The 18,274-nt window shown below is 58.3% G+C and overlaps 1 protein-coding gene across 18 annotated transcripts in view; it reads left to right on the forward strand.

Moving 5' to 3' along the window:
* Positions 1–1,994: 1,994 nt before the first annotated feature.
* Positions 1,995–18,274, forward strand: part of SSBP3 (single stranded DNA binding protein 3) — a 53,250-nt gene continuing 36,970 nt past the window's right edge. For 15 of the 18 annotated variants that reach the window (XM_075711720.1, XM_075711721.1, XM_075711723.1 and 12 more), the window contains exons 1-4: positions 1,995–2,052; positions 2,191–2,263; positions 2,446–2,507; positions 3,207–3,291. In XM_075711720.1, coding sequence (XP_075567835.1) covers positions 1,997–2,052; positions 2,191–2,263; positions 2,446–2,507; positions 3,207–3,291 — 276 coding nt within the window. In that variant the 5' untranslated portion in view covers positions 1,995–1,996. The remainder of the gene's footprint in view (positions 2,053–2,190; positions 2,264–2,445; positions 2,508–3,206; positions 3,292–18,274) is intronic. The other 3 variants (XM_075711734.1, XM_075711738.1, XM_075711727.1) reach the window with 2 other exon arrangements.

The following is an 18,274-nucleotide window of genomic DNA, read 5'->3' on the forward strand; positions in this document are numbered from 1 at the left end:
CGAGGGCACGGCACCGATCACCCCTGTGGCATTAACACTTTCCACCTCCACGCAGAAGGTACAGAATATGAGGGTATTATTTTTAATTGGGGATATCTAGCAAACGCCTCATGTGCTGCTGGAGGGTCAAATTTATCCCATGGCCTCAGTCCCAGGGGAGGCTCCCGGTTATTTTTGAGCTCTTTGGAGCAGCAGAGGGATGCAAAGGCTCATGAGACACAAAGTCTGGGATTTGCCTGGCCTGGACCCCCGGTCTCTGCCACAGAGGTGTGCGTGGAGCAGAGCCCCTGAAGCCTGTCTCATCACCTCCACCGTCACCCCGGCCCCCACCCTGCAAAGCAAAACTTGTGCAAAGCACCAGGTTTTCTCTTTCCAGGGAGAGGATCTCAGACGCCTTCAAGTTTTGATCCTTTTCGACCTACCGCATTGCAAGATTTTCCCCCCCCCGCCCCCCCCGTTTGTTTTAAACCTTGCTTTAAAGCGAGTTTGGCCCTGCTCAGGCAGGTCCCGATGGCCGTGAACATTCCCACGGGGCGCAGCAGCACTACCCGCTGCCGGAGGAGTTACTCCTACGCCCCGCAGCTCACCACCCCCAGCCTCCCTGCCCTCGCAGGAGCATTGCCGGGTGCACATGGCCCTGCTCAAACTCCTCAAGCTCTTCAGTGTTTTGCAGCGTGAGGCTCGATGCGCGCGTAACCTCCCCATTTTTCACGTAACCCCTACCCGGCACGCAGCCTCCATCTCTGCTGGTTTTTGTTCAGCGAGTCGTTTTGGAGGTAGAGGTGAGGCCAGGGCAGGGGGGGAAGAGCTCTTTGAAGCCCTTATTTTTTGTGCTGTTCCAACATCTGTTCCCGTGGAAACTGCCACCAGAAGCTGGGAGCGCCGGTTAGTTTGACTGCCAGGCTCCCGCATTCCCGGAGCTGTCGGTGGGGCGAGGGGTGCAGATCCCAGCCTCCCAAAAGCAGGGGTGCTCTAGGGTGACTGGGGTGCAGCGTGGGCCTGCCCAAGCCTCCAGCAACACCCCACCCCCCCGTGAGAGATACAAGGGCTCCCCACGGCGCACTCTGAGGGACCCCAGCATTGGTGGGGCTGAGACACCCCCCCCCCCCCCCCCTCCGGGCCAGAGCACCACCCAGCCCTCCCGGACCCCAAGAGGGTGTCCCTCCTCCCTTGTTTTTAAGAGCCGCGAAGCAAAACAGGCAGCCAGGCCCCACCGCAAGCCTCGCCCCGTGACTACAGGCGCTGAAGTTGGCAGCCGGGGGCAGGCGGCCCCAGGCTCCCCTCAGGGCTCCCCTCAGGGCTCCCCTCAGCCAGGCCGCCTGGCCCTGAGGTAAACGCCCGCAGCGCGGAGTTGGGGTGCGCGGGGCCGGGCCGGAGGCGGTGGGGAGGCGGGGGCCGACCGGCCCCCGCCTCCCCACCGCCTCCGGCCCGGCCCCGGCGGGTCCCGCCCGGCGCCGCGGCCAGAGGCAGCGCCCGCCCGGGCGCACCGACGCGCTCCCCCCTCCTCCCCTTCGCCGCCCGGCGGGCGGTTTCAAGGCCCCCCTTCCGAGGTCTCCGCGGCGCCCACCAATCAGCGGGCGCTGCGCGCCGCGGCCCGGCGCCTTAAAGGGCCACGGCGCGGCGCCGCGCTGAGGGAGCCACGCCGCCTGCCAGCTGAGGCGGCGGGACGCTAGGACCGCGCGTCGCCGCTCGCCCTCCCTCCTTCCCCGCCGCGGGAGGCCGCCCGCCGCCTCCGGAGGGAGGCGTGGCGCGGGTCGGCCCCGCCCCTGCTCGCCGGTGATTGGCGGGGACGAGCGCCCGTCGGCGGGGGGGGCGGTGCCCGGCGCGGCCACGTTCGGGTGCGCGGCCAGCGGCGCGGCGGGCGCAGCGAGCGGCGGCGGCGGGGCGATGGGGGCGCGGCGGCGGCCGGCGCTCTGACAGCCCCCGGCGCTCCCTCAGCGGCGGGCAGAGCGGCTCCCAGCGGCGGCGACGGCCGCCCCCCTTCTCGGCGCGGACCATGTTCGCCAAAGGGAAGGGCTCGGCGGTGCCCTCGGACGGACAGGCGCGGGAGAAGTAAGCGCGGCGGCGGGAGGGGGGGGGGGGGGGGGAACGGAGCGGGGCGGCGGCGGGGCGGCTTTGTGCGGGGCGGGGGGGGGGGCTCCTCCTCCTCTCCCGCCCCCCCGCCGCCGACCCGCCGCTCGGCTGTTGCAGGCTGGCGCTGTACGTCTACGAGTACCTGCTGCACGTCGGCGCCCAGAAGTCGGCGCAGACCTTCCTGTCCGAGGTGAGCCCCGCCGCCCCCCGCGCCCTTTGTGCGCCGCCGCACGCACGCCCGCCCTCCATCTTGCGCGGGGCGGCGGCGGCGCCGGGGGGTCGCCGCGCGTGGGGGCCCACGCCCACTCGTGACCACCCCCCACCCACCACCACCACCACCCCCTCCCACCCCCGCCTTCCTCTCGCCCGCAGATCCGGTGGGAGAAGAACATCACGCTGGGCGAGCCCCCCGGCTTCCTGCACTCCTGGTGGTGGTAAGTGCCGGGGGCGGGGGAGGGGGGGGAGCACCCCACGCTGCCCCGTCGCGGGTGGGAGCGCTCAGGCTGCCCGGCGGCCCCGGGGGGGTGGCCCCGGCGGAGCGCGGCCCCACGGGGTAGAGCCCCGGCGGCGGCGTGAGTCAGCAGCGGCCGCGCCGTGGGGCTCTCGCCGAGCCCCGGGCCGCCCCGGCTCCTGGCTCCCGCTGCCCGCAGGGCGTCGAGGCGCGGCGGGGCGGCGGAGCCACCCGCGGGAGCGGGCGGGCGGCGGCGGGCTCGGAGGCGGCGGGCCGGCGGGCAGGCCGCACGGCCCTGGGCGGCAGCGGGGCCGGGAAGCCGCCGGGGACGGCCGGAGAGAGCGAGTTGCGGTGGGGCCATTGGGGAAGGCAGGGCGAGGCGGCAGCGCTGCTGCGAGGGCTGGAGAGGTCCCCGCAGTGCCGTGGCCGTTACCCCTTAAAGGCTGGTTTTGCCTCTTAAAGTGCCCGACGTCTCCCGTCCTGGGGGCAGCAGCACCGGGGCAGGCGCTTCCAAAAGTCCGAGTGGCGTCGAGCTGGGATGCGCGGCCGGATCCGGCCGAGGTCCCCTCGCCGACGGCGGGCCCGGCGGGGTGGGAAGCCGCTCACCTCTGATGACCCCCCGTCTCGGTGCGCGAGCCCCGACGAGTAACTGCCTCCTCTCCCGACTTTCTCCGCCACGCAGCGTGTTTTGGGACCTTTACTGCGCAGCTCCCGAAAGGCGAGACACTTGTGAACATTCGAGTGAAGCGAAAGCTTTTCATGACTACGTGAGTAACAAGTTTCTAATCCTCGCGGTAATTACAGCGTTGGGGAGCTCCGGCTTCTCCGGCGCACGGAGAGCCAACGTAACCGACTGGCAAAAGCGTGTTTTTTTTAACCAACAATGTTCTGATTTGACTGAACAGTATTTCATAATGTTGCAATTATGTAAATTAGCTCAGATACTTATCTTAAGCACTTAAAGGCATTCAGGCTACTGGTAGAATTAAGCAGTTTTGCATAGCAATGGACAGCAAAGCATTTACTAGAGGATCGATGGCGAGATATTTCATGCTGAGGACATCTCGAAGGGTGGGCAGGGGTTGGATTGTGGTGGTGGGGGGGGAGGGGGAATTCCCCAAAATGCCGTCGAATGCCTCAGTGAATATCTCCCTGCCTTTGGCAAGGCTGGGGACTTCCTTGATTGTCCAAGTCCTCCCTCGAAACCAGCAAGGCAGAGGTGTTTGCTCGTTAAGGTGGTGTTGCAGGCCCCCCTTGGTTGACGGTGTGCATCTCGTCTATCGGTATTTTGGGTTGTTCTCCGCAGAGGTGTTTGCGTGACCCAGGGATGACGCTCCTGGGGCAGGATGCCGAGGCAGAGGTGCCTCCCAAAAAGACACCTCCTGGCGAGGGCGCGCGGCATGTCGGCTCTGGTGGGCGATGGGTGGGCTGCCCGCTCCCGTCCCGCGTGCGTCGCCCGTATCTGCAGCGTCGGGAGGAATTTGCATCAAAGGATTAGTCACCTGGCTGCGGGCTTGGACCCCAGTCAAGTGAGTTTAAACCCTGTAGCACGAGCTGGTTTTGTCTGCTCCAGGGAGCCTATGGTATGGAAACCATTTTTCCTCCCTTCCCAAGTTTGTCGTTGCCTCGACATGCCTGGGTTGGGATGCGCGAGGGTTTGCCGGCAGGCAGTGCCGGGCGAGCGTCTCAGGGACCTCCGCGGTGCTCCTGCATGCCGGCGCTGGACGCAGCGGTCGCCCTGGGGCACGGGCAGCGCCGGGCTGCTGAGCAGCTGCCTCTCCTCTCTGCCCCGGGTGGAAAGATGCCTGTCCCGCTGGGGCATGGGGGAAGCAGGTCTGGGTATTTGCTAGGTGGGGGTTTGTCTGTCTGTCCGTCCATCCCTCCCCACGGCCACTCTCTGCATTGCTTGTTTTTACTGGGTCGGATTAAGATGGTGAACTCCTGAACCGAGGGTCAGAGCTGACAACCAGCGGCACATCCGCCAGTGCTTGGCGTGGGCAGCTGCTCACTTCTTGGGCGTTTTGGGCCAAATTCTGGGGTTTTTTTGGAGCCCGGTTGGGGCAGCAGGCTCATCAGGAGCAAGGCAAAGGTAGATCTTCCGGCGGCAAAGCCGCAGGTGAAGATGGCATTAGCAACCAAGACATGGTAATGCTCCATTCACAGCAGTCTCCTCATCGTGTCTGAAGATTTAGTGTAAAGAAATTAATCTTTTTTTTTTTTTTTTGGCTTGGTAATAATTCTAACAATAGGCCTGAGTGCATTAGTTGATTCGCATAAACTTCTGTAATACATGTTGCTTTAAGCTTGCAGTAAATAGACACAATCCTGGTTGTTTTTAATTCTCAGTGTAATGCAGTTTTGTAACAGCCCCAAGTGCTTTACCTTTTGGGTTTTATTGCAAAGACTTATACAAAGATTTTCACTCCCCAATGCCTTGGCTTGGTGGCACTGGTTTGGTTTCCCCGGGCGTGTTTTCGCCTCAAAACGTGGGTTGTGCTTCTCCTCCCCGGTGTGGCTGGTGGCAGATGCTCATGGTGCGCTCCCTGTCTGAGGAGCAGTGTTCTCCTGGCATGACGTGTACTTTACAGGGCGAGGGACATACTTGGTCAAAACTTAAATATTGACCAAAGAGCCAAATGATAACCAGGGGAGTGTGAATAGCACCTTGTTTCTCACCAGTCTCCGTGCCAGGGCATGGTGCCGGTGAGCACGGCGGCAGGCCTCACCGATGGGTGCCAGAGCCAAAATGCAGGTTTCTGTCAAGCACCAAACCCCACAACCCATCAGCCAGTGCGTAGCAGCTAAAAGAGGGTACAAGCCCCGAATGGGGCTGGACCAGGGAGTCACAAATCACTTCATACAGTAGTTGTGGTTAAAAATACTCCGATGTAAGCCTTGGCCCAGATTGGTAGAGCATCATATTTACACTTGGCCAGTGCCAATGGCTGCGCGGCCAGCTTGGTGTTTGCCCAAAATAATGGTATTTATTTACCCAAAGACGGTCCCGTGCTGCTCTGAATACAAAACAGGGGGATGCTCCGGGAGCAGCGCAGTGGTGCTGGGCCAGGTGGGGTTTGGCACATCGCCTTCCCATAGCCAGTGCCGGAGGGGTGCTCGTCCAGGAGACATGTCTTCGGGAGGGGGAGTGGTGCATCTCTTAACAGGGTACTAATGGTGGAATTTGCATGCTGCATCATTTCCACTTTCATTTCCCAGTGTAACTGTATGAAAACTGTTAGGAGCAGTAGGACAAATCACCAATTTCCCACTCCAGTTTTTAATATTGAACTCTTTTTAGTGAGGAGAGAAAAAAAAGGAGAAATCCCACCCCTCGTTTTGAGGGGGGGGGGGGGGGAAGGGACTCTTGAAAGCCGCGGGCTCTTGCCATGGCTGAGGGACACTACTTTTTACCTTCCCCCTGAAGTTTTTCACCTAAGCTGGGATAAAAGGCTGCTGGGACTCGGTAGAAGGGTGCTTGTTGGGACAGGGGTGATGGGAGTGGGGATTCACCAGGCGCAGGCGGGAGGAACGGCTTGGCTGTCAGTCTGACTGTTACCGCAGCTTACGAGCTGTGCTGGTTGGAGGGTTATTAGTCAGCCTCTCCCACCCGTGTCGAAGGAGTTTCTCCAAGTTAAAAGCACCACGTGCATCCATCAACTCCTAAAACTCAACCCGTAGCCGTTGATTTGGGCTCCTCCACCAGGCAAAGCCCCGTGGTGAGTGTGCTGGCGTTACGGTGTGCTCCTGGAGCTAGTGAGCTTGCAACGGGATCGCTCGGCATGACAGGGGATTTCAGCCACCGTGTTATCTGGGAATTGGCCGATGGCTGGTCGCAGTTGAGCATTTCAACGCCATGAAAGCCAATACAATTTGAGTTAGCGGTGATGACTGCCAGTTTAAATACCGCAGTGAATTTCTGTCAAAGAGCTAATACATAGAAAGGCGAATTGCAGAAAACTTGATCACCAGAACCACTTCAGTCGATTTTGGCCTCAAGCTACAGAAAATGAACTTAAATCTAGTTGACTGTTGCTACATACTTTTTGTGGTATTGCTCTGCCTGCACGGCCAGCTCAGAGCATCAATGTGCAGGAGAGAAAAATGGCAGGGTAGCCTTTGGCTGCCGGAGATTTTGACTTCATCCTTTCCCTCCTCTGCTCCCCCCTAAGAAGGACCCACACTTGGGATCATTTGAAATTATGTTTTCTTTGCAGTGCAAGATCTATGGAGCAGTGGCTTCAACTTGCCATTAATGCAAAGCATTGTTTTTTGTTGGTTGTTGTGGGGTTTTGTTTTGTTTTTTTTAAACTTAGAAAGAACTGCAGCAGCTTTCCAAACTTCGGTCTGGAAGGATGCTCTGCTGCAGTGGGGGCGGCTGCTGGAAAGGTGTCAGCTGGTCTGGGAGAAGATGGTGTGCTTGGGGCTCATGCCTTCCTATCCTGGCTGGGGACAACCAGGCCTTCTCCTTTTTCCCCACCGTCTAAGACAGTTCCCCTTGGATTGAGATCTCTGTGAGGGGGTTTCTGAAGCCCCTGGAGATGGACGGATATAGTATCCGGGCTTGCTGGCGTTAGCGTGCAAGACTTTGCTCAGTGGGGAACATGGTGAAACCCAAGGGGCTGGAATGGTTTGGCCCATTGGCAGTACAGGCTGGGGGTGTCACCCAGGCACTGGAGTGTGAACCCCAAACCCAGCCATTTCCCCACTGTAAGTGCCCTCCCAGCCATGCTTTGGAGATGAGGTGTGGGAAATAGCGCTTTTCAGCTGGATCTGCCCGTCGCGCTCCAGCTGGCTGTGGGACAGACACCCTGTCCCAGCATCGCTGCCTGGGCGTCCCCGGGCTGCAGCGGGGCATCTCCTTGTTGTCACAGCACGTTCTGCTCCCCAGGGTCTGTGTGGCCACCTCACGGCGTGGCACCTCGGCAAACGAGATGGCCTCATGGGACCCCTCTCAGGTGGAGATGCTCTGCATGCGTGAGGGGTTTGGTCTGACTGCCGCTTCTCCTGTGCCAAGCTGTCTTCTTCCTCCAGGACCAGTAAAGGCTGTGACTCTTGCTCCAAGCACCTACGGCTGCATGGGGTGGGTGTGGGACTGGCATGCGTGGTGGTGGTGGCTGTCCATGAGTGCCTCTGCAGTGGTGATGGTCCATGAGTGCCTCTGCAGTGTGCTCTTTGCAGCCAGTGTATTAGAAATATTGCATAGGAGAGCAGGTATTTTTGGGGCACACTTGGTGCATCGCAGGGACAGGGGTTGGGAACAGCTTTGCGTGGTCCCTGGGAGTCCCGCGGGCATCACCGGAACCCTGGGCATGGGACTCGGCCGGTGGCGTGTGCCACTCCGTCCTGTCTCTGTGCGGGACTGTGCTCCATCTGGGCTCCATCCAGCTCTGCTCTGCAGGGACAGGGTTCCCCAGTAGGTAACCGGAGAGAGGAGTTTCCTTTGGGAGTGGCAGGCTGCCAGGAGCAGCTGCAAAACTCCACATCACTTTTTAAAAAAAAAAAAAAAACCAACAAAAACCCAAACCCACCAAACCTAAAACAAAACAAAAAAAAACAACCCAGAAATTCCCTCTCCCAGCAGTGCACTGGGCTCAGCCTGCCCTGCCAGTTTAGGGTACTGGTGTGCTCATCCCGCCTGCAAGCCTGAGTGTCCCTTAAGCCCTGCTTTTACTAGGGCGCCGTGCAAAGCTGGATTAGTTTAATTTTATATTTTAAACAATATCAGCTGTCGTGATGGAGCAACCTCTGCTGCTGCACTTCCCGCTGCCCAGCAGTGGGACCAGGGTGTTTCGGAGCGGCACCTTTTCACGGATGATGCCGATGGAGAAGCCGCTGGTGTGAAACCGGAGGTCAGAGCCCAGAGCTTATGTCTTAGTCTTTGACTGGGGAGCCTAAATATTTATCCTGTTCTGTCCCTAATGAAAACAAATTGTCAACAGTTGTTCAGTAACTGACTAAATTAAAATCTGTAATTAGTCAATTAGATTAAAGAGTTGGCACAACCTGATTGTATCATGCTGGTTAGGTTATTAAGAGAAAGGGTGTGATTTTTAATTACTGAATGCTAATTTTGACAGTTTCAAATGGAAACAGACGTTCCCCCCCCTCCACCCCACCCCGAGTGCCTCTGCAAAAGTAAGGCAGGGGATGGATTTATGTCAACAAATGGTGTGAAGATGCAAAGTTTCTCCTGCTCCAATCTGGGAGGGGTTTCTCCTGAAAAGCCGGGGGTGGGAGGGGAGGAGAGGGAGGATTTCTTCAGTCCTGGCTGATGGTGGGAGGGCAGGGACCCCCTGCACCCCTGGGTACTGGGGTGGGTGTCTGGGTGCTGCCTGGGGAGGTCCCGCTCTGCTGTCCCCATTGCGTGTCTCTGTGCGCGTGGGGCAGCGTGCTGTCACCTTGCACGAACCGATCTGCAGCAGTGAGGCAGATTTGAGTCTTTTTTATTTTCTGTGGGTTTTTTGTAATTTTTTTTTTTTTTTTTTTAATCCCCTCCGGTGCTCGAGAGGTGCCAGCTCCTGGTAGCAGGCGAAGCCTGCGGTGGGGGGGAGGAAGAGGAGGAGGAGGAAGGCGGCCTTGCGTGGCAAGCGCGGCAGCCCGCGCCATCCCATTGTTTGCCCCGGCGGAGCCATGGCCACGTGGGCGAGTGCGGTGAGGCCGGCGAGGGGACCCGCCGCCGGCGCAGTGGGCTGCGGGGGGAGCAGCCGCCCCCGGCAGATGCTGGGCTCTGGGCGAGCACAAAGCTCGCAGCCCTGCCCGCCCCTGCTTTCCGGGGTCCCTCCGGAGGAACAAAGAGGGCGAGGGGCCCGAGCTGCCCTGCCGTGCTGGGGAGGCTGGCCGGCGGCGAGGCGTGGGGGGCTCCCCGTGCCCCTGGGGCGGGCAGTGGGGAGGTTCATTAGGTCAGGACGCCGCGTATTGGGTATGAGTGAGGCTTTCCTGTTCTGATCATTTCCTTCCTTACCTTGGAAACTTGGATTTTCTCCTACCTTTTGTTCCCTATTTTTCTCATGTAAAGCCGTCCCTAGGTCTATTGGAAACAGCTGCCGGAGCCGGTCCTGGGCAGCGGGCGGGGGGCTCCGGGTCTTTCTCTCCTTTCACCATGCATGCCCCTGCAGCAGAGCCAGCACCACCAAAATGGCACTGGGCTGTGCAAAACCCTTGCTGGCGGGGGTGCTTTAGAGAGGAGCTGGGGGAGCTGCTGCAGCGTTTGGTCCTGTATTACCTTGAGATCCATGTAAACAGAGGGGATGGCAGAGGGAGAGGTGCAGTGCCTGGAGCACCTCATGCCTGTCCCGGTGCATCCCAGCCCAGCTGGTGTCAGGGCTCTGCCCCGCGCTGCCCGTGGGGACCACGGAGCGGGCTGTATCCCCGTGAGCATCGTGCTGGCTGCCTCACCAACATCCCACTTGCGAGTCAGGTTATGAAACTCCCACTGAGGCTTCTGCTCAGCCCTGACCACAAGCACATCCCCTCTTATTTCCCAGCAGCTTCTCCCTCCACATCCTGACGCTGGCAGAGCCCCAAGGGAAGACCCCCTGCCCAGGGCTGGGGGGCTCGGCAGGGCGGAAGCGGTGCTTTCCTCTGGGCTGGTGGGGAGCAAGAACGGCTCTTTGCAAGTAAACAAATACCTCGCCTCTACCTCGCTTTGGGTTTTTTTTTCTTTTCTTTTCTTTTTTTTTTTCTCTCTCAAAACTCCTGCTTGTGGCCACAAGTGCCAGGAGCTGAGTTCAAAGCTACAGCTGTGCAATTGGGGGGGATTTCCAAAATACAGGGTGGCTGTTTGTGGGCACTGCTTCCCACGCGTGGTGGGACCCAGCTGCCCCCCCTACCCCCTGCCACCTCCTTGTTCCCATCCCTGCATCCTGCAGTGGTGACAGCCATCCCCTGCACCCAGCTTGGGGGAGAAGGTCACCCGGGAGGCTTTGGGTAAGGTTTGGGTATGGGTGGGGCGCAGCTCCCCCTGCGGTAAGGCCAGCTTTTCTTTTGTCTCAGCTTTCTGCATTTAAATCATATGGTTTTTTGGAGAAGAGGAGAAATGCCCACTCTCCTGCCTGAGTTTAATGCTGTGTGCATGGAGGCTGTTAATGTCAGAATTAAGCAAAATATACATATACATGTCTGTGTATATATGCAATTATATCTATGCAATATGCAGAATTAAGATACACATATGGACATGGATAAATATAGGGGCATGTGCCTATGTATTTGGTGCGTGGTTGGGGCAGCGGGGCAGAGCAGTGCTTCATGCCCGGCCATCAAGCACTCTCCCACCTGCCTTACTCTTCCTCCTTCATGGTCATTGCCACCATGACCATTGGCTTTTAGCAAGGTGACTTCCACGTCTGTGTTCCCGTTCCCTGGGCTGGGTGGGAGGCTGCGGGGTCCATCTGTCCATCCATGTGCGAGGCAGCGCCGCTGCAGCCTGCTGCCTCAAGATAAAGTCCAAAGGAAGACCTCTGGCTGTGTCTTAAGCTAACATTTTCTTTTTAATTTTTTTTTTTCTTAATGTTTCTGCATCAACCCTTGAACATTTGATCCAGCGCCTCTCCTCCCGGGGTGCAGTGGCTTTCTGTAGTGAAAATGAGCTCTCGCTGCCCCTCCTGCCTGCCTCAGACAGTGTCTGGGGTGGGGGTTTTTCCCTCCCATTTTCCCTGGATTTGGGCTGGTTTCTTAAAACCTCACAGGGCTGAGCTCGCACCTATAATTGGGATCTTTTTCATTTACAAACCAAAGCAGAGGATGCACTGCAGTGGCTCTGACTCGCTGGTGAGTGTGACCTGCCTGGCATGGCTGGGGTGCCAGCATCCCGTGGTGTTCCCAGCAGGCATTCCAGCCCGGAGCCAGTCCTTCCTACCTGATGTGGCTTTTCTCCTGCGTCCCCTTCCTGCCCCAGCTCCCACCTGTGCAGCTGCCATATCACCCGGGCTGCCTGGCGAGGTGAGTGGCTGCCTGGCGTCCCCTTTCCTCCCAAAACAGGCTTGCTGTGAGGGTGTCCCAAGCCTTGGCTTTGCTTATTTATTCATTTCTGGCAGCTGTAAGGGGAAAAGCCCCTGCATCACCCCCATGGGCAGCTAGCGGTGCCTGGCTCTGCCCCCCCGGGCAGGCAGGGAGCTGTTGCCTGCCCTGAGCTGCGCCTTGCAGCTCAGCTTCTGGGCTGGGGAGGAGCTGGGAGCTTGGTTTGTTTTGGGGTTTTTTAAGTGGAAAAAAAGGCAGCGCACACTGAGGAAGGGGGCAGGGCGCTTCCTCGCAGCGCGCCCTGGTTTGGGGTGGGCAGATAAGGCTGCAGCATCGCACTTGGCTCCGCTCCCCTGCCAGAGCCTGGCAGAGCATCCTCCTTGCCCTTCTGCTCTGCCCGGCCCTCGCTGGGTGCTTGTCCCTGTTTCTTGGGGGGAGACCCGTTGGGTTAAGGGCAGCCGGTGGGGCGCAGGGGCTGCTTGAGCCCCCACATCCCCCTGCCCTGGAGCGATGCTTGCAGTGAGGAGGAAGAGGTGCTTCCCTCCCCCTCGGCTACCTTCTGCAGGAGAACCGTGCAGCTGGTGGGTTGTAAATCACACCCGGCCTCCCCTGCACCACCGCCCATCTGCCTGCGGGGAGGTGAAGGTGGGGGGTGGGTCGCGGCTCGTAGCAGCGTCGGGGTGACTCTCCATTGCAGCTTCAGCCCCTTTTGCCTCCCCTTCTGCATCCCCAGCAGCTCTGGGAGGGGGCACGGTCCTCCTTGAGGAGCAGAGCCCGGGTCTGCTTGTTGGTGATGGAGCCCCGTTGGCTGTTGGGGTCTTTGTCTGGAAGGTGTGAACTGGGAGGTGGGGCCTGGTTTTGTAAGACCCTGTTGGGGTCTGGTTTGAGGCAGGGGCAACCACGCTTCAGAATGCCTGGTCTCATCAGGGGGGCTTTCGGCAGGGTTGTGCTTGGTGGGGTATGGCTGGGGATGGAGGTGGGAGCTTACAAGGGAGCAGATGTTGGTCCGTGTTGCATATGGGCATCCTCAGCGCAGCTTGAGGGCTATTTTCCATGAAAAAAACCAAACCGGCTGGCTTGTTTTATCCTGGGCATCGCAGCACCGATAACGCCCAGGTGCTTCATACCTTTGCCAGTCTCCTCTGGAGAGAAGGTCCAGGCTGCGGCTCCCAGGGCTCATTTCATCGTTAAAAGCACATTTACTTGCTTGTCCCGGAGCCCTTCAGGATGTCGTGGCATGTCCTGACAGCTTGTCCGTCCTTACCTGCAGTCATCAAGGAGTTTTCAGCAGGACTTATATAAAGCCTTTGTACTTGGATTGCTCCACCGTGCTGCACAATGGCTTCTTTGTCATCCTGCCAGCTAATTAATTTTAACTTTTACTGTTGCTCCAGCATGGTGCACCATCCGCCTGGTCCATTTGAAGCTTCCCCCCCCACCTTAAGTGTTTTCCAAGCAGTTTGACTTGTTGCTGCTGGGAGAAGCCAGCTGGCCTCGCTGGTGCTCATCTTCTGCAGAAGGAGCTGCCCTCGTGCTGCTGTCAGGGCCGGGGCTGGTGAAGAAAAAGCCATTAGGAGGCTCAAGTTTTCTCCAGTGGCTTGTTTCTCCTAGCTGGCAGCTGAAGGTCCCCCTGGAGAACATCCTCTGATGAAAATAACAGGCTCTCGCTCCCCGGCCAGTGATTGGCACTGCATGCGTCTCACAGCCAGAGGTGGAAGCCTTGGCTGCATCTTCAGGACAAAAGCCCTTGTGCTCAGGAACATACATGCACTGGGACATGACGATGATTATTTCTGGAGAGTCGGGCTCTGTTTGATTGTGTGCTGGAAACCAGGTGTTTTTCCCTTGCATCCTGTGAGCAAACATCTGCAGTGGGTACCACCGCAGCGTCCCTGGCGTGGAGCGCAGCTTGCCGCTGGTACCCCAGGGTTGCTCGCAGGGGAGCTGAGCATCTCCCTGGTGCTGCCCAGAGAAGGAGCCAGGAGGGATGTGACACCAGCTGGGTGTCCCCAGGCTGGTGGGGTGGGGTATTGTCTTTCCCGGGTAGGAGGGATGGAGATTGCTGCATGCATAAACATCAGCTGAATTTGCAGCGATGGGGTTTGTGTGAGTGGCGCTGCAGCAGAGGGGATCTCCTCTCCGCCCGCGATGGGGACGGTGGCGGTTCAGGGAATATGGAATTGCTGCCTTTGTGTTTAATCTGGTTGTAAGGATGGCTATTAGAGATAATGAATTTTGCCTGTCCCCGCCGTTGTAATACAAGAACCCAACTGTCTTTCAACACCGCGAAGGTCACTCCTCTTTATTTCTGGTTGTAAATTTTGCTGGTTACAGATGTTTGGGGTTGACGGACATGGCTAATTAAGTTTCTCCCGCCAGCCAGTTGGCAAGGTGCAGGGGTGCCGGTGCGGGGGCGAGGTCAGAGGGCAGGACCGGAGCAGGCGGCAGCCCCTTGGCATGGTGGCCTGGCTGTGAGCCCGTGTCGCCGCAGCCCCAGAGCAAAGCGGGGCTGGGTTTGCATGGACCCTTGCACCTCTCTTTGTAATGATTTTGGAGCGGGCTGGTGTGAAGACGGTGGCTTTGGGAGCAAGTTCCCATCTTGCTGCCCTCATTTGAGGGGAATTCAGCAGGAATTGTTGCACTTGCTGTCCCCACCCTGACCCGAGGGTGGGAAGGGGGATGCAAAAAGGGGGTTCCCCTAAATTTTTGCCATCGAGCATCATTTGCACCAGTGCCAGTGGAGGCTTTTTCTTTTCCAAAGAGATTTGGATGGAGGGAACAATGATGGTGTGTTGGGTAGGAGAGCCAATACCCCACGCCAGATTAGCACCTGGTGGGGTGGGAGCCCCTTTCCCTGGGGCACGAGGCTGGTTTGCTTCCCGGTGCTCACCCTGCCGGGCAGGAGCCGGCTGCGAGTGCTGCCCGCGCGCTTGGAACGCAGCACGTGCTGCCGTGCCTCCCTGGCTCCGCTCCCCCTGCACGCCTGATTTATGCCGCTCCACATTTTCTCCTCGTTTCCATGCCTCTTTCTCCCCTCCCTCCTTTTTTTTTTTTTTTTTTTTTCCCCTTGTGCTGCCTGTGCATTGCCTTGCTCCTTTTTTTTTCTTTTTCTTATTGCTCACAGGCCTCCCTGTTATCCCAGCAAGCTGCAATATTTGGGGCTCCCTGCTTGTGTGCATTCAAAATGGGCTTTTATTCTCCTAGAGGAGTGGACCGTGGTCCCCATCATCCCGCTGGGACGTGGTTCCTCGGTGGCGAGTGGGGCATTTTTATTTTTGTTTTATTTTATAGTCACAGAGCACAAGCCATGCATCCCCCTCATGGATACTCCTGCCCCTTGGTTGCAGCAAAACGGGTGGAGTGGCCGCGGGCGCCCATCGCCTCCATCCCGACATTGCTGCCGGGCGCAGCACCGGCCATCTGTCCCCTCCTGTGCGGCGCCGGCCTGCCGGCTGCTTGCCGCGGTGGCAGGGCTTGCCCAGCGTCTGCGAGGCCGCAAGGGCTTGTATTTAAAAAAAAAAAAAAAAAAAAGGGGGGGGGAGTTCCATTTTTTGCTTTGTTTGCCCCCATTTCATATGCATAACCTGACTTTTTCTTGCTCTCCCCCCCCCCCCCCCCGCTGCCATGCCAGGCGCATCGAAAGTTTGCTGGGTCTCGCGTGCGTGCGCGGATGCCGAATAATTTTATTAGCCGCCTGGAAGGGAGCCAGCGCGGCGTGCATCGCGCGGGAGGCGGCTGCTGGGGCGCCTTTTCTTTTATTTCCCTTTCCCAGCCGCCCCCCCTTGCCTCTGCCAGTCTCCCGCAGGTTGCATCATTGATGTTATCCTTTTATTTTTTTTTTTTTATATGTTTCTTTTTTTTCTTTTCTTTTTTTTTTTTTTTTTTTTTTTTTTTGCTCCTTAAAGGGTTAAAAACGATGGGGAAGTTCAGCTAGCACTTGCAAGATATGGTTGCCTTAGCAACAGGCCTCCTAATCTGGTAGGTGACCTGAGAGACTGTGGAAGATGCAGGGGTTGGTTTGGCATTTCATTATTTCATGAGGCTGCGGCTCTCCAGCTGGTTCCCTTCCCAGCGCCGCCGCCGCGGCGGCTCCCCCCACTGCCGCCCCCGGCATTCCTCGGCAAAGCCCTGGGGAGACCAGTGGTGCGGTCCCCTCCCTGGGTGCTGGTGGGTCCTGGGGGCTGGCACCCGTGCTGGGGAGAGGGCTTCCTGCAGCCCAGGTGCTAATTATTCAACTTCGGGGTTGCAAAGATGGTTTCCTGTCTTGCCTTTCCTCCTTCCAAAGGATTTCCGTGGTAGCCTGGTGAAATAACCTGTGCAGTCCCCAGGAGCTAGAGATGCTCTCGTTGGTACTTCCAAAACCCAAATTTTGGGGTCCGTGCTGCTCTGTCAGGGTGAAACCCAGCAGTGGGGCTCTCGCATGAGGAGCTGGGGCTTCAGCAGCAAACTGATGGGGCACAAAGAGGGGAGCGCGGGTCTGCTGCAGTTGTAAAGGTGATAGAGATGAGATGCGGGGGTCCAGCAAGCATTTTTGGGGAAGGAGGATGGGTTTGGGAGGAGCATAGCAGCATTATTCCAGCTGCTTTAGGCTGCTCTGAGCTCATGAGGCCAGGCGAGCACAATCAGCACATGCCCATGTATGGACGGGCCAAGACCTGGGTGTTTCAGTGCCATAGTCACGGCCTTTATCTTCTTTTTCTTTTTTTCTCGGAAATACCCTCAAGTTGGCATTTCCCAGTCCTCTTCCTTTTCCCTTGCTGTTGTGACCACCCCATGTGAAGCATCGGTGAGTGCCCACTGCTCCTTGCCAGCGGTGAGGCCGTCTAAATTAAGAAACTGCATCAGAAAACCTCCCTGCCAAATATTTGACCTCACTGAATCTCTGGGTGCCGTCGGACGGGCACTCAAACTCTTCTGCCTGCGCAGTCCCACGTGGGATTCAGACAGGCGTCTGTCACACCCGACAGCGCCCGCTGGCACAAAACCGCTGCAGCCTGGTCCAAACCATCACTGAGCTCTTTGCCAGGATGGCCAAGCCGCTCTCTGTGCCCAAAACCGGGGTGTTTTCCGCCTCGCCATGCGATGCTGAGTGGTTATGGCGTGTGGCACTGCCCTTGGCATCCAGCCGCGGTGGCTGGGCACGGAGACCCCCAGGGAAGGGAGGTGTCCAAGGGGCCAAGCTCCCTGCGGGTGCCAATGCAGTAAAGGGGCCGGGATAGCACCCGGAGCATCCTGTTCCCGCGAATCATGGTGGTGCAGATCTCTTTTGTTTTTTTCCCCCTCCTGCTATTGCACGGCGGCGGTGGCAGCTGCCTGCGGACACCGGGGAGAGCCGCCTTTGTTTATCCGCCTCTCCAGCAGAGTGAGTGCGGGGATGCTCTTGGATCGAGGTGCCGATCTGTCATCTCCCAGGTTTTATGCATCCCCAGACAAGAAATCAGCGTCGCAAAGTGCAGACTTTTTGTTACTTATCGCTGAGCTCTGTGCAGAGCGTGGCTGCTGAAAGCAATCTGGTGTCTGTGATGCCCAGATTTATGGTTTCCCGGCCTCATTCTAGGTGTTGGCTTCCACTGGGAAGCAAAAAACATGGTTTGAGCCATGGATGTAGGACAAGAGGGACCATGGCATGCTGCAGCATTAGACCTGGGCAGGTGCAGTCCCCCCGGCTGGCAAACGCCCCCAGAGCCCATCATCGCCCTGGGTGGGACAGCATCTCCCTTGCTCCATCTTAGCCAATGGAGATGGGAGGACCAAACACGGGAGCCGAAACATGGCTCAGCTTTCCCTCTGGGTCTTCTTCGCTTGGGGCATGCTTCTCCGACCCCCTGCCTGCCCCATCTCAGGGTGACAGAGGCAGAAGCCGTCCCTTGGTGAGCAGGGGATGCACCATCAAAAGGGAGGAAATCCAGGTGAGCCAGCAGAATCCCTAGAAAGCCCTTTATTTTGATCACTTCATCCCTTTTTCCCCCTCCATCTCTGCTTTGTGGGGCTTTCCAGGATTTGTCCCTCTTGATGGGGATTTCGGATGGTCAGCCAGTTCCCCAGGCATGGATGGACAGACGGACTGCCTGTCAGCCGGCACGCACTGTCCGTCCATAGAGCACTGCGCTCTGCCTGCCAGGGGCTCATGGGTCTCGAGTGCAGGATTATACATTTTTTTTTTTAAAGGAAAATCAAAATTCCCAGGGAAAATTTTTAAAAAAAAAAAAAAAAAAAAAAGCCGTCTCCCCCCCGCCTCCGCCCTCCTGAGAAGCGGCTCTGCGATGGCGGCTGGAAAGCGAAGCCGTAAGTGTTGCGCGTGCCATCTGCTCCGCTTGGATCGCAGGAGCGGCTGGAGCCGGCACAGCCTTGCGGGGAGGGGGGGGCAGCTCTTGCTGGGGTAAGGATGGGGTCCCCCCACCCTGTATCCCCCCAGCTGGGGGCTTGGTGGTCCTCTAGGTAGGTTTGAAGCCCAGGCTGGCACGCTTGAGCCCCAGCTGGTTCTGGTCAGAGGTGTCCCATGGAGGTGGATCCCCAGGAGGGTCTGCAGCCCCTGCTCTATGCCTGGGAGGAAGAGCTCCCCAGGACAAGGGTGGTCATGGGGTGGGGTGAGTCCATGTAGAAGGGAATGGGCAGGTTTTGGGTGCTCAAAACCTGGGTTTTTTAAGTGTTTGCAGCTTCACTGGCTGCCTGAGTTGGTAGCACGTGTTGGCAACTGGGTACTCTGCAGTGTAGGGTGCATCTCATGGGGACTCCGGGCGATTGCTGTCATGGGAGGAGCTCAGCACAACACATCTGGTCCTCCCATAGGAG

This window comes from Pelecanus crispus, chromosome 5, assembly GCF_030463565.1.
Source record: "Pelecanus crispus isolate bPelCri1 chromosome 5, bPelCri1.pri, whole genome shotgun sequence".
Lineage (NCBI taxonomy): Eukaryota > Metazoa > Chordata > Aves > Pelecaniformes > Pelecanidae > Pelecanus > Pelecanus crispus.